The sequence below is a fragment of the Apteryx mantelli genome, chromosome 6 (genome assembly GCF_036417845.1).
Source record: "Apteryx mantelli isolate bAptMan1 chromosome 6, bAptMan1.hap1, whole genome shotgun sequence".
Lineage (NCBI taxonomy): Eukaryota > Metazoa > Chordata > Aves > Apterygiformes > Apterygidae > Apteryx > Apteryx mantelli.
Genome location: NC_089983.1, coordinates 5894152 through 5910002, shown reverse-complemented (window position 1 = coordinate 5910002; position 15851 = coordinate 5894152). Strand labels below are relative to the sequence as shown.

The 15851-nt window shown below is 41.0% G+C and overlaps 1 protein-coding gene across 1 annotated transcript; it reads right to left on the bottom strand.

Moving 5' to 3' along the window:
• Positions 1–12715: 12715 nt before the first annotated feature.
• On the bottom strand, positions 12716–13615 carry LOC136992331 (UDP-glucuronosyltransferase 1A8-like). Its single transcript, XM_067298607.1, has one exon. The coding sequence runs from the start codon at positions 13613–13615 to the stop codon at positions 12716–12718; it is 900 nt and encodes a 299-aa protein (XP_067154708.1).
• Positions 13616–15851: the final 2236 nt, after the last annotated feature.

The window sequence follows — 15851 nt, the reverse complement described above, 5'->3', positions numbered from 1 at the left end:
AGTTACTCTTTTCCAGATAGTGTAGGAGTTCTCTGTTGGACAGAAAGCTGTCACAGTTGTAACAGACTATAGAAATTTGGTATTTTTTTATGATCATTTTCTTTTCTAGTGAAACTGAGGCCAATTGTACAGTGAAACACAACTTATAGTAAAGATATATATGGAAAAACAATGTTGACATACCTGTTTTCTGACCTTTTTAATAACCAAAACCAGTTGGTACAACTGAGAAAAATGACTTTCTTCCATTGATTCAAACCTGCATTTTTGAAGGTAAGCAGCCAACTGAAAAATTTTCCCCATTTCTACATGCAACTTCCATCTATTGTCTCATCCTTTTAGATATAAAGCTAAATGGGAAAACAAAATTTCACCACTGGACTTCAGATAACACATATCAATAAAAGATTTCTAGTTCATGAACTCATGAGTTCATGACTCATGTCAGTTCAGTTCATGACTGAAATAGTTCATGAACTCTTGCTTGCTGACTACCCTTAGCCTTGGAGTCAAATCCTTCTCAGTCATAAATTGCTGCGTTTTTAAATGCCATTGTTTAATGGCAATAACTGCTCACAGTGAAAGTTTATAAGTAGGTGGCTGGACAGGGGCATTCCCCAACCAAGGAAGATGTGCTTGTATTTGGGGTACGATTTTCTCCTCCAGGCTATTCAAGGCTCTAGATCTCTGGTGAGGCTTTCTTCCACATGCAGTGTCTGTATACTTATTTCCAAGTCTTGTGGGGAAGCTTCAACCATATTGCAAGCCTACATTCCAAAACAGCTGCTAGCTCCACTGCTGGCACTGTCCCACCATCAGCAGCTTATGACTCAGGAGTAACTTAATAGGAATTCTCAAACAGCTCAGGAGAAGGTGATGCACAGAACAGACCCATTGCTCATAACCACTGAAAAGGCTGTCAGATGAACACTAGAAGAAGATGCTTTCAAGCTAGGCTCTGGCAGATAAAGAAAGACAGTCAAGCACTTCTTGTGTGGTGCATTTACAGACATCTGCGTGGCTCTAATATCAGATCCACAATCTTTCCCATTCATGAGTGCATGTTCTTTTGCAAGATGCTATGTTAGCAACTGCTACACTTTTTCCTTCCATTCCAACATATGCAACCAGTGAGAGAGAACTAAATGGCTTGCCTGGTTTCTGCGGTACTAGAGACTGTCCTGGCAACAGGATTGGCCCTCCCACTACCAATACAAGGACTAAACATACATATCTGGATGACAGGGAAGGTAGTCGGGATTTGTTCTACACTATTCTCTTTCACTCACAATGTGCAATGCGTGAATATCCCTTTCTTGCTATAGATCTGCTATAGAATATACTGTGCTTGATTCAGAGACCTGGTTGATACCCCAAAACATGACTGGGAATTTACAGAAGATCCATTCCCTGAAAGGCTTAAAACCCAATTAGATAACCCATAAAGGATAGGAAGATACATTTTTGAAAGGCTTTCTTTCTTGGGATAGGTTTTAAAATGCTAGCAGTCTGGCTGCAACTGACACTATTTGCATCTCTTTCCACATGTGCATTTTAACCCTCATTTATTTTTCACTGTATCTGCTTTTCTCATTTGATATTGATGCCTTGACATAATGGGAAAGATGGAAATGAACCAATCTGGCAGACGGATGTGACAGAAAAAGAATTGACTTATAGCTGAAATGTTAGTCTTAGAACTTTCAGTGTATGTAAAAGGAGAATGGATACATGGAATTATCCCCAGATACATCTATGCCCCTGCCAACAGCCCGGATGCCAAGACTGCCCTCAACACCGGACTTGGGCGCCTTCCATCCTGCCAGCTTCTTATGTGACTATCACCAGAACTGAACAGCAACACCTAGAGCACACAGCTCCCACAGTCCACAAAGTCTCAATTGCTCCTGACATGCCAGTATGTGCCTGAGGTGTCCAGATGGACTGCTCATGAGACAGCTGGGAAGGGAGGACAACATGGAGCAGACAAAGAGCAGACTTTGCTTATGGACATTCCTCAGGCCATTCTTTCAGAGCAATATAGCCAAGCTGTCTTTGACTGTGGAAACAGGTCTTACAGAGATGGACATGGAGTAAGAAACTTAGATGAAATAGAAGCTACCAAGTCTGGCTCATGTTCAGGATTAAAGTTTGCAAAATTCAGATGAGCTTCACTTCAGCAAAACAGCTTGTTGTTTGTACAAAATTTGTATGACACTTAAATTTTCATACCTGACAGGGCTTTAGGTTGCTAGGGTATGATTTATTCTTAATGTTAGATACTAGGAGATAAAATTTCTGCATCATGTAGCATTTGTCATTAGCTTTCGATCTTTAAATACCAAGCTGTTGTTAGTTTTTAGTGTAAAATTTTTACACATTTCTGTTCTTGCCCTTTCAATAAAAATAAAATAAAATTTCATACCTGAGACAGTTTTTTCTTCTGATCACAGTTTATTCCTCCAATAAAAACCATGTTTGGCATCACTGGCCTCGGGAACTCAAGTACAAAATCGTACCTCATTAGCCAAACAGATGCATGGCTTAGAAGGTCTGTAGCAGTCACTTTCTTTTGAAGAATCTCACATGCAAGTTCTTCAAAGGGACTGAATAGAGGCTGACAGTAAATAAGCTCCAGTATACTGACCAGCAAGTTCTTCACACGTTGAATGAATGTCATGTGATCTGAATTATTCAGGAATAATCTGGGGGCATAGGAAGGAGGATGTGGACACTGGGTAGCTTCAAAATCAATACCACAGGGAAATCCCCTCAAGAAGTAGACAGAAGGAACTGAAAGATACTCAGCAATTACTGGTCCACATATCAGAATTGGATCTGTGAGAACCACATCAAATTTGCTCTCTCTCAATTCCTGCATCAGGTCTTTGTTGTGCAAAAGGCTCTTACAGCTGGTAAGATAGAACCTGGAAATTTTTAATATGCTTTGATACATTGTAATAATAATATTCAAAACAGATTGTTCAATAAAATGATCATTAATAAATGACTTGAGAGTTAGAGTTAGGTGTTCTTCTGCATAAGGTATTGGATATACTTTCACTGTATAATTCTGATGCTCCTTTGGCTTCATATGCAAACTTGTTGATGGTACTACCACAACGGCTTCATGTCCATTTTGCTGAAGTTTCTCCACTAACAGGCGCATGCTGAGCCAGTGACTTCCATCCTGAGGTATCACCAGGATCTTTCCGCCTTCAGCAAAGATTAAAGATGATGTCAGAAGAAGAAATATCACAGCACGTTGGTAAAATCGTAAAAATGGAAGAGCCATTTTGGTGGAAGGAAACCAGAATGTTCTGCTCTAGAGACATCCAACACAGACTTTTATATGAAGGTCCATGCAAGCCTTAACTTTCTGCAGGAAACTTACTGACTGCACGAGTAAATATTTAACTTTCACAACATTTTTCTGGTTATTCTTCAATATTTAACTGCAATTGCTCCTATAACAGAGAAGAGAAGAAATGCCTCCTTTTGTACTTTTAGTTAATTTTTAAACTTAGAAGTATGTCAGCATATTCCTTCTTTTGTGTTACTAACAAATTGTCATCTCTTAATATAGTTGAGGTTATTACCACTGAGTTGATAATTACCAAGTCAGAAAACAGACCTGCTTACTTTCAAAAGACAACCTTTAAACTAAGCCCAGCAGAGTAAATGGAAATTTCAATACCATTTCTTTTACAGGCCAGTCTAATAATTGGAACACTTAACCCATATGTAGAAGGCTGATGTTAAATTCCCACTTCCTGGAAGCAGTCGAACATGCATCTCTTATGCATGTATCAGAGCTACCAGGCTGTGGGCAATCTCAAACCTGAGGAGGAGAGAGGAAGACAAGAAGAACGATCTGCTCTGGCTTTTCACCCCATGCTACTAGACAAAAAATCAGCTAAATGATGAGTTCAGGACAGATGAAAGCAAAGGAGGCCAGGGTAGACCTCCTAGGGTTAGGGTTGCTTAGCGCAGAAAGGAAGAATCTTGGTCTTTGGTTACTGCCCTGAGAACCCTGTTTATATATTGCAAGCAAGACAAAGTCTGGGAGGAGATACAATATCTTTTACTAAAATCATTGATACCACACACACACACACACACACACACGACCCAACAAGCAAGCAAAGCCTCTGAGCTCTCCTCCTTTCACAGATACAGGGAGTAAAGTGGACACCCATAACCAGCTGTCTCCTGGACCTCTTCCTAGCTTTGTGCCATAACTGAGCTGCAAACTCGTCTCTCCTCTTCTACATTCCCTTTTGCACAGTGGCCCAGTTTTAATGGGAGGAGAGATCCTCTCTTGATTAAATTAGCCTGGAACATGGTACCTGGAGCTGTGGGTTTGAATCCACTCAAGGGAGGCATGAGTTGTCCCTAGAGTTCATGTTGCCTGAGGGGGATCTGATTATATTACGGCCATTATAGAAGAATCTGGTGGTAACATCCCTGTCTGGGTTTCCAAACAAAGCTCTGACTGGGATGGTGCAGACCCCTAGTTTGTTGGCATTCACTGGCTTGCTCTGGGAATGTGCAGTGAACTGAGGCCCTCAGGGCTTTTCTGGAGGAATGTTTTGTCTTTATGCAAGTAAGATCAATACCAAACCAAAGTCTTTTTGCTGGTGCTAAGGAAGAGATCCTCATGAACAAAAGACCTGATTGTAAACTATCAGCAGCATGAAGAAGTTTTTTTCTACACTTTTCCCATTATAAGCAGTGGTAGAATTCCCAGCATTTTTAGTATGGAGCATCAGACCCTTATGGCCACAGGCAATGGGGCTTCTCTCTACTTACACATAAAGGGTGCTAGCACTTTCCAGAAAATCAAGCCTAGGTAGAAGCCTTAGTGTAACAGTGCAGTGCTATACAGAGCCTATTTCTAGAGAGGGCTTAATATGGGGGACTGAGAGGCAGGAGTCAACTTTGTGAGGCACAGGCTCAAAGCATGAGACTTCATAGGTTTATGAATAATTCTGATTAAATGTCTAAGATGTGGAGATAAGGAGTTTGTTGTAAGAGTTGTGGTAGGAACTGACCAAATTCATGTGAAACTTGCTACTTGGTGGTATTTTTCCCTGCATTTGGATATGATTTTCAACAGCAAAATTAGTTGGCTGTAAACAGTCCATCTTCCAGTCTTCAGACAAGTACAGGTCTCTTGCTAGAGTAACTGTACTTTCTTATGGGCTTGGCAGACTCCCTACTTTTTGTACCAGACCATCAGAGCAAAAATGGTGGAAAAGGTCAGGCAGCAACAGGAAGGACAGCAAAAAGGAGAGAGAGAGAAATTAGGGATGAACCATTTTAATAGGACACAGAGAACAGCAGACAAGTGGACCAACAAGCTCCTAGATTAGCATAGAATAAGCTAAGGCCAGATCTAAGCTGGATAATTGTTATTCAGAAAATTAACAGACAGGTTCATTTCCCCTCCCAGGATGGTAGGTTTACATGTTGCCCTTTATCTAATAGCAAAGGGCACCTGGCCCCTTGCAGGTGTGAAGTGGGTGGTGCTCATTACTGACTAATGACTGCTCATTACTGGCAACAACTACTCTAACTACTCGTTGTTGTTGTATTTGGAGAAGAGCATCTCCAAGTAGCCTGAAGCGCCACATGAACAGAGCCCTCAGAGGAGGAGAGCAGTGTGCCAGTTCTTGGCAGCTGTGAGGAAAGGATGGCATGGGCCAGGCCTCCTTGGCATTTCCATTGTGTGACAGGGATAGGCAGCCCTGTTGAAATGTCATCTCATTCTGAATCAAGGTTTAAGCTACCTTCTCTGTTGGCTGTTGAAGGATAGAAAATATACATTAAGCAAGGCTTAAGGTTGGGTCACCCTAACTATGACTTCAGATTTGTGCCCCCCTCCCAGGAATATCTCTTGCAATATGGCTCGTGTGCACCACAGACAAAAAGCTGGGTTATTCCAGGGTCTCTCTCTGAACAGACACGGAGCACTACAGCAATGCAAACAGTGTTGCATTGGCTTGATAGGAGCTTTGAGGAGTTGAGCCTGCTTGGACTGATGCTGTCACCATCCATAATCTTGTTGAGTAATCTGGGTGCAGGTGCCCTCACCCTGTGATTGCTTCAGCTGTTCTCAAACTACTTGTCTCAGAGATGGGCTGGCTGCGAAATGTGGATTCCTTCTAACCAGAGCAGCAAACAGTGAGCGCCACTAAGGGAAGAGGACAGCAAATGGATACCTCAACAGCTGCTTGTTATGTGAGCAGCACTGGACTCGGGGCTATTTCTTGAGGCTAACCTGGAAGTGCTGTTTTCACCTATTGGTTTTGTTTTCCCATGGTTAGATGATATTGCTCACCTCCTTATGCTCTGGGACTGATGGCTTGCAAGCGGGAAAATGCTGTTCACATGCATGAGTGTGTAGACTATGTAATTTAATTTCTCAGATTTCTCTATGATGGATCAGACCCATACATTTTGTCAGCAGGAATCCTTGTGTAACTGAGCTCAGTCCATTTTGATGCTAATCAGTGCCAGACAAAAGGGTTACAGTAAAATGCACCGTGGTAGCTGCTAACAGGAACCTGCCTGATTCCACTCCTATGTTTTGCAGAGCTAAAATTCCCATGGGGCTATACTGGCATTTGCCTGTGCAGAATGAGGTAGTATATAGTTTGGCTAGCATGACTTCAGAGGAAAAACAGCTTATAAAATGGATGATATGTTGATTGTGAGTTAGAAAGTAACCTTACTGTAAGTCTCTGCATTAGCAAGAAGCAGCAGCTAAGCAAATCACAAAGCACAGATCATTTCTAGGAGAGCCCTTTCCTAAGCAACAAATAGAAATCGTGTGAAAATGGTAGTATGTGATCCTGAAATTAATGACTATATCCTAACACAAAGACATATGACATTTAAGACTGTCTGGGTAACTGTAATTGGAATATTTCCTGACTTTAGTAAGCCAGTGTGCTTGATATTTGCAAACTTAATACTCATAACCTCTCCAGGTTTTTGTGCATAGACCTTTGGCAAATCCTGTACTTTTAGCATCATGTGAGAACTAGTGTTTTAATTTAACCAGAAAACAAGCTTCCCTTGAAAAGAGAAACTAAGGCAGTAGTTCCACTACAGTGATGTGAAGGAAATTTTGGAGAAATAACTGTGTTTTATAGCCTCCTTTAATATCTGTTCTTCAAAGTATGAAAGGCATGGTGATGTGGACAAGGATAAACTGAAGAGGACACTGAGATGAACTGTTTGGTTAGAATAGCCATTTCAGGTTGATGAACCCTGTGCATTGAGGGTGTTCAATACACAACTGCTAAGTTTGTTTTTTTGAAGAGTAGTGCATCTCTTAGGTGCCTGATGATGTGTATTTTTCCATTGCAATATAAGGCAGCCAAACAGTATTTTTGGTTTTAAAGGTGTTCAACATTCTTTAAAAAAGCATAATAAACAGACACGGACATGTTATCAGGTTGCTCTGAACTGTCAATAAGTTCATTAACAACTTGAATATTGCGCCAAAAACTGACTCTAGTATTTGGTTCATGAACAGGTCAATGACTATTACTTTAGTGCTGAAAATAAAAGAGTCCCCCTATAGACATACTCATATTAGCTACTCTGTTAACAAATTAATAGTACCTGTAGACATGACAAAATCCCTTCTGAGGCCACATAAAGTGACGTTTGGGTTGTGCAGGCTTTTGAAAGGTGTTTCTCAGTGTACCAGGTACGCATGTGTGTTTTGGTATGCTTAATGTATTCTTTGACTTTTAGCCAAAGTTTTGAATGCCACTTTAATTACATATTTCAAAGGACCAGTTAGAAATGTCTCCTTATCAGAGCTTCCCAGATGCTGCTGTCTCTGGGAAGGGGCTTTCAGAACAGGGACTGTTTTCTTAATCCTTGTGCTAGAGGCACAAACCACAAGGCTTTTATTCAATTATACTTCTTCTTTACTTAAGAAAACACCTACTTAAATCACTGATGTTTCTGGTTTTATTTTAAAGCTCTCTGTTAAGTTACCCAATTGTTTAAATGAGTAATTGGTGTTTTGTGTTTAAAAAACAAAAAAACAAAAAATCAGGAACAACTTTGAAAGGTTGCTATAGCTCACATTTCTGAACTTTGCTGTGTTCAAATCATATGAACTTTCTTTATGAGCTATCTGAAAAAAACCGCTTTGTATCAGCTTTGGTTAAAGATGGGGGCTCACAGTCCAAGTTCGTTTGCAATGTCTTCCTAATGAGGGAACACATATAGTGCCAGCCTTCGGGTATTTCTGGAGTCAACAGAGGATGAGGCTGGCACGGGACCTCTGCAGCCTCGCATAGCTAATTCAGTCAAGATACTGTGTCTGATTTCTGTGAGCCTTGTATTAAACCTGCAGACACATTGGGCCTTGGCAACTGGATTTGTGGTTCTGTTAATGAATGTGCAACTGTTAATGAATGTGCAACTGGTACTGAGGCAGATGGCTACTCAAAGTGCAGGACTATGGCAAATTCAGGCTGAGGCAGCGTGCAGTTATCTCAGTTAATGAATAAGCGCAGTTTGTGTTTCCCCCAGGCCCAGTCCCATGGTGGCATGCATCTGGGTAAAGGTTCTTCCATTCCCTCTTAGATGAGAGTGCTGGAGGCTGCTATGGATAATGCTCAAGGCTCAGGAGGCTCAAGGAACCTGAGATTTAATTTCCAGGAGAAGACATGTATCCTCAAGTCTACAAAAGAATGAGCCCCTCAGCACCATGATGCCTTCAGGGCTGGCATTTACTCCATGGGGAAATGTCAGACATGGCAGAAAGGAGCCCTATTCTGGAATTAGATGACAAAACTTGCTTTTTCTCCCTGTGGAAAATCAGGTAAAGTGTTATAATGGAATAGTCTGTGGCTTAAACTACTCTTCTGAGAGAAAATAAACCCCATTTTGAATCTCTGCTCTATTGATTTAGAAAAGGAACTTGAAGCTACACTCCAGGTGCTCCTTAATCATCAAGGTTTTCAGCACCAGACTGTTCTTTCTTGTTGTGAATTTTGCTTATTTATAGAAATACTTCTCAATCTGTTACAAAAATTGAAAATGTATTTTTGACCTAGAGAGAGAGAAATGATATTTCCCAGTAGTCAGAAAAACTGCCAGGGAAATAGGAGGTCCATGCCCCTATCCCAGGCAACAAGTAGTTATTTACAGAAAGTACAGAAGCACTGAGAAGAAGACCTGAGAGAGAGAGACAGTGCAAGGAAGTGAGGGAGCTTTGACTGTTACTGCCCTCACTCTGGATTCTTGGATTACCTTCCATAACACATGTCCAGTGACAAAGAGCCTGACTGCAGATGCAGTAAACTTGGGAGCGTTGTAATCCTGAACATACCTGCTTGCTCACCTCCAGGATCACTGCAAGATATAGAACCTCCTGCTTCAGGCAGTGCTTGCTGGGCCACTTACAGGCAGGCTTGTGACAGTGACTGTCACTATGCCACTCTCCTGTGACTACAAGACTGCTCACAAATGCCTGGATTTGCTAAAGGAATGGCTAGCCGAGCACCAACACCCTTCCCTTGGCTCCACCAACCTATGTATCTAATGATTCTCCTGCAGAAAAAAAGGGGAGCATTACAGTTGCAGCCCATCAGAACTGACAAAACGGTTGCTAGAGTTGTTTCCTGGTGTAAATCACTTGGAGATCTTCTCCCAGAGAGTCTGGATGAGGGTGTAGCATAATTAGCAACTGTTACTCCACACAGGAGCATCGAAGGAGAGCATCAAAGCCACTGTTAATGAGATGCTGCATCAATTCCTTGTTACTGCACAGACTCTTGCAATGAGAAAATATCATGCTGGCAGTGTTGTACTGAGCTTTATATATTGCTAGAGCATTAAGTGGGAAAGGTTGTGACCATAGGGCCTTACAGGTGTACATTAACATTCACCTGTCCAGCTTTTCTCTTGTAAAAACACTGGATATGTTTCCACAGTGTGTTATCTACATACTTAGTGCTGGTATGTCAGCAGTCATGTCAGCTTGTATGTCAGCAGTCACTTTGTGACTGTTCTGCCTGAGCTTCTCTGTTCATCTTGCCACATGATAAGCCAGTGGCTTTCATCCTTAGACAGTACTAGAAGTTTCCCACCATCTTAAATGTCAAGGAACATCATAAAAAGCATCTGTGTAGTGAGCTAATGAAGAAGTAAGTTAACCATTGTCTTCTAGGATTGTAGGAAACCCCAAAGAAAATCCTGAAGAAAACTCTTCAAGGAAGGAAGCTTAGGAGCAGGTCTTCTCAGTGTAAACCAGTTAATCATTCACAACATTGGTTTCTTTATAACTAGTAGCTATCATAAGAGGTTTGGACACAGTGCCAAGCTTATTGCTGAATGAATACCAAAGCATATGTTGGATTTCAGTTTGGTACCCCAAATGGATTTCCCACTTCTGAGTTCAGTTCAGTAAGTGATGAATTAGGTAGGTAGCATTTGCTACAGTTACCTCTATGAGGGAACAAGGCACGGAGGGAGATATACGTTGTTCGCATCATCCTGATATGTTTGCCTTGGATTCCAATGCCACAGTCACTCCCCTTCCATGGAAGTCCTGGGCCAGCTGAGGGCTCTTGCCTCCTCACCAGTTTTAATAAGAATAGTCATACTGAATCAGATTGAACACCCGTCTTACCTAGTAACCCTGACACTAGATGTTAGAGGAACGCTGAGGAAGAGTATAAGAAAGCAGTGATAGCTATATGCGTCCAGAATACCCTCCCAGGCTCCAGCAATAAGTGGCTCAGGGAGCTTGTGAACCAAACCCTGTGTCTTTGTATTTAATATCCTTTGATGCATTCTTCATGAATTTGTCCACTCATTTTTTGAACTCCTGTAATTTCTTTGCATCTATAATAGCCACTTGCAAGGCGTTCCTGAATTCACCTACACACTGGAGGAAGAATTGCCTTCCACTCTTTGCTTTGAAATAATTAAATCATTACCTGGTAGTTTTTCCCAGCATCCCTTAGTTCTTGCCCTAGAAGAGACATTGAACAATCGTTCTTTTTTCATCTTCCCCATGTCATTCACAGTTTCAGGCTCTTTTGTTCTATACATCTATTTTGTTGTTCCCAATACAGATGTTTTCCATACCTTTCATCAATCTTGTCACCTTCCTCTATACTTTTTATTTCTACCATATCATTTCTGAGATAAGGGATCGGACAATAGTCAGTATGAAGCTATACGATGGACTCATTTAGTGGCTTAAAGACCTTTTCTGTTTTCTTCTCTTCCCCTTTCCTAGCCATCCCAACTTTTTGTTTTCTTTTTTCTCTTGAACAATGGACTACTGAGTTTCAAAGAACTATCTGCTCTTATCACAAGATCATATTCCTGAATGGTAATGATCAACTCCAAGCTTACAGCTGTGTATGGATAGGTAGATTTTTTCCCCCATGTGACTCAAATTGTATTTGTTTACACTGAAATACATGTACTAAATTAATGCCTTGTTGCTCGGCACTGTTCAGAGTGAAATAGGAGAAATTTTCTCTGTAGAAAATATAGTCGTGAGAAAGAACTAAACAGGAAAAGTCTGACTGAAGATGGGATACACTAGGTTTTTCAAGATTTAGAATGTGTGATTTCCACCAAATGACAGTGTGAAGATAGGAGAAATCAGATATAAAATGAGTGCAGGATGCTTCGGCCCCTTTGGTAAGTAGCAAGGTAGAAAATGTAGGCTGTTCTGACACCTTCAGGATATAAAAGCAAAGACTTCTGTCTTGCAACCAGCAAGAATGTGCTATGGTAATTCTTAAAACTCAAACTACAAAGTACCATTCTCTCTAATCTACCATGAGGGAATGTCTGCAGTCAAGTTACTCTTTATTTGCCTGAGAGAAGTTCAGTGGACTCTGCATAAGCACCTCAAAGAGTATAAAAGAAACTTGAAAGAAGGAAGGAAAATACTTCAGCTCCAAAGACATTGTAGTGCAAGTTGATAGGTGTGATCACAATTCAAGAGGGAGGGAGTAATTTCACAGAAGAGAAATGTGTGTCCTGCTTTCTGCCTGGAAATAATTGTTCTGTGCTATTAATTGTTTTACACACTTTATGATAACTATCAAAATAGAATTAAATTTCTAGATTATTTTTAAAAATCCATGAGAATAATTGTGTTAAGAGTACCTGTCAAGAAATAGAAATGAAATCATATCTGAGTTTTGCTTATATGCGCCTTTCTCAAAATACACTATTTCAGATTAATTCTTTCCATTTCACCTTGAAATTTAGGTTGCACCATAACCAACAAACAGAAGTAAATACACACAGATAGCCAATTAGGAAACCATACATCATGAAAATACAACCAAAGCAAATTAACCGACTTTGTTGAGCCTAGAGTTAAAAACAAAAAAAATTCTCAGAGCATGGTCTTTTGATTTTTAGTCAAGAAAAAAAAAGAAATGTATGCCAGAATCCATGAAAATGAAATCAAAACTGCATCTGGTCAGTGAATAATATACATTCATTGAGGACAGTAATTTGTAGTTAGCAGATAAAATAGCATTTTTGTTGGACTTGTCAGCAAATCCTCATTAATTCAAGTAACAGCCATCTGCCTCTATCAAGATAATTCAGTGTCAGCCTGTGGAAACCATCTGCCAAAAAATAGTTGCATTAAATCAGTAAAAAAAAAAATTCCAACAGCACTAAATCTCCACAAAACATGTAATCACATTTCATTGGAAAAAGTATAATCTGGAGAAAAAGAACGTACCTTTGACAGTGGTTTCTTCTGAACACAGTTTATACCTCCAACAAAGATCATATTGGGCATCACTGGTCTAACATACTCAAGCACATAGTCAAATCTCAGCAGCCAAATGGAAGCAGAGCTCAGAAGGTCTAGCAGGGATACATCTCTTTGAAGAACTTCAGAGGAAAGCTTCATTGCCTCTGCATAGAAACCATTACAGTACCCAAGCTCCAGGAGTGCAACCAGTGCATTTTCCACTCTCTGGAAAAAAGTCATGCGGTCTGAGTTGAATGTAAATAGTCTTGGGACATACGACAGAGGGTTTGGGCACTGAGTTGCCGTATAGTGTAAACCACAAGGAAATCCTCTCATGAAGAAGATGAAAGGGAGTGAAAAATAATTAGCAACTATCGCTCCACAGAGAGAAATAGGATCTGTTAGGAGAGCATCAAAGTCACTTTGATTCAAGTACTGCATCAATTCCCTGTTGTGGAACAGGTCCTTACAGTGAGAAAAAAATACATTGAAAACAGCTATAGAGCTGTTATATAATGCTAGAGCATTCTGTGGGAAAGGCAGACCCTTCAAGTGAGAATGAACATATTCATGAAAGGCACCATCCAGTTCTTCTAATGTGAAAGACACTGGGTATGTTTTCACAGTGTATGCCTGTGTCATTCCCATCTGCCAGCTTACTTCTGGTATAACCACCACCACTTCATGTCCTCTCTCGTTGAGCTTTTCCACTACTTGACGCATGCTAAGCCAGTGGCTTCCATCCATGGGCACCACCAGGAGTTTCCCTCCATCCGAAAGGCCAGGAAGGAGGAGGAGAAAAATCCAGGCAGCAAGCTGAGAGCAAAGCCAAAAAGTCATTTTCCTGTGGTCAGAATACTGAATGTGAAAAAGTCTTCTCCTTCAGACTGAAGCTAGAAGATGCTTTTGAAAGAAGTCCACCGATTTATCTCCTGAGTTGTCCTGCTTTGTCATTATCTTCTAGTTAATGATTTACTGTTTTGATCTGTGCTCGGCTATGGCTGAGAACCAGCAGGGCTTGTTTTTTCTTAATTATCTGGAAGGCCAAATGCAATGACCCTTTTCTTTGCTGAGTCATTGGAGTTCTTCACTGTTTGAATGAGAACTGTTTCCCCAACATGTTAATCAGATTTGTTAGGACTTTTCATTTGATCCTTGATGTGTCTTGTCTTTCCCCTTGGCCAGGGCCAAGGAAGGTAAGTCTAGGGAGAGCTACCCCAGAAACAGTAACAAATGAAAACAGCCTTGACAAATTTCATAGAGACACAGATGTTTAGATGAATTCTCTGAAGACAGAATAGGAGAACCTCAGATCAAGGGGAAAGAGCAGGTGGACCAGCAGTCTTCTGAGATAGCAGGAATCAGAGCAACCCTACAGAGTACAACAGCACCAAAAAGAGACTTTGAAAGAGACTGACCTGGCAACTGAGGCAGAGACCTGTGAAGCTGGAGCCTAAGTCCTTGCTTCAGAGCAGTAATTTGGTTTTTGCATGGTCTAGGGGAGGACTCCGACTCCCAGGCTTTTCTGAGTCAATTGGAAACCCCTCACTGATTACCAGTTCAGGTAGAGGCCAGACATAAGACATGTACCAAGTGTGTTTTCAGGACTAGTCCCACTCTGATTTAGGCCCAGGTATGGGACATGACTGTTAGCTAAAGAGCAGCTTCAGCATGACTGTAGATTTGCACACGACTGCACTGGGAACCTACCGAAACAGTGCTGTGGAGAACAATCAGCTTCACAACATTGTTTTTGAGGTTATCAGTGATGCCTAAGAGCACTGTGACATGGAAAAATAATGAAACATAAGATATTCAAAGCCATGCAGCCTCTGTCCCATAGGTGCACACCTGAGATACAGCCTTGCATTTCTGTTCCATACAACTATCAATGCAACAAAATGAATTATGACTTTTTTCTGCATGTTTTCCCATGCTTTTTTTAAATTTCTTTTTCCCACTTTGCTGATGTTTGTAACTTTTTCTGTATGTAGAGAAACTACTGAGTAAGTGGCAGAAGGATGAAGCATTTTTTTTCTTTTAGGCACTTGATAATTTCAGAAAACAAAATCTTTGAGCTTCAGAGTAGGGACAGGAAGCTCTGAGGTAAAAGTGAAAAAAATACTCTCAGAATTCTTTATGTTATTATCAACTGTAAGAAAAAAAGATGAGTGGCAACTAAAATATTTTATTATTTCCAGAATGAAAAAAGACAGTGAAAAATTATCATTGGAAAAAAAGATCAGTTTAACAAACAACACTTTCTCATGAAAAGTGATTTATTTTTTTTTGTAATGGCACCCTCCATTTGCTGAAAAGGGGTAAGCAGACAGCTTTTAACACACTGTGCCAATGAAATGTTCTACCCAATCCACAACAGTGTTCTCTTATGTCAGGATGAGCGTAGTCTGGGTCTTGCAATGTGCAAGGGAGACGGTACAATGGCAAGCTCAGGGCACATCAAGGGCATGTCAGTGCCTTGGAGGAGTTCTGAACCCTTGCCAGTGTCTCAGTTGGCTTGGTTATCTGGCAAAAGTTTATTTACAAGTTAAACTTTGCTGGGTTCAAGGGAGTGCAAACTAACAGTTGCTTACCTCTCAAACTTGGTCATTGACTCAGTACAGCAGTGGGCACTTTGAATGGGTGTAAGAAGTCACATAGCTGGGGAAGGCCAGGAACAGGCGAGGACAACCTGAGGTGAGGGGGCTGTGCTTTAAGGCTGCAGCAGGAAGGAGGGAACTGATGACAGCATGACTGCTGCCTTTGGCTCTGTGATTGCACAGGCACGATGTGCATGATCACAGCATGATTGCTGCAAGAGTCAGTCCTGAGAGTTGGTCCTGACAGCCGGTGAGGTGCAAGTTGGTTTGCTCCAAGGTTGGTTGCATCTTTAGGAAGGAATTTGTGTAACAGTGCAAACTTCTATGCACACCTAGCTTCTTTCAAAGAGAAAACTGATCTTCTCCAACTAGTCGTCAGTCTTATCTGGTATTTGAAATTGCAATGCTAGTACAAGCCCTGACCTATGTCTGATGGGGCCATACAACCCCAGAGAAGGAGCTAGAAGGCTCCTAAG

What these genes read in the sequence shown, in the direction of transcription:
- LOC136992331 (XM_067298607.1), bottom strand. Translation starts at nt 13,615, where the DNA reads ATGACTTTTTGGCTTTGCTCTCAGCTTGCTGCCTGGATTTTTCTCCTC.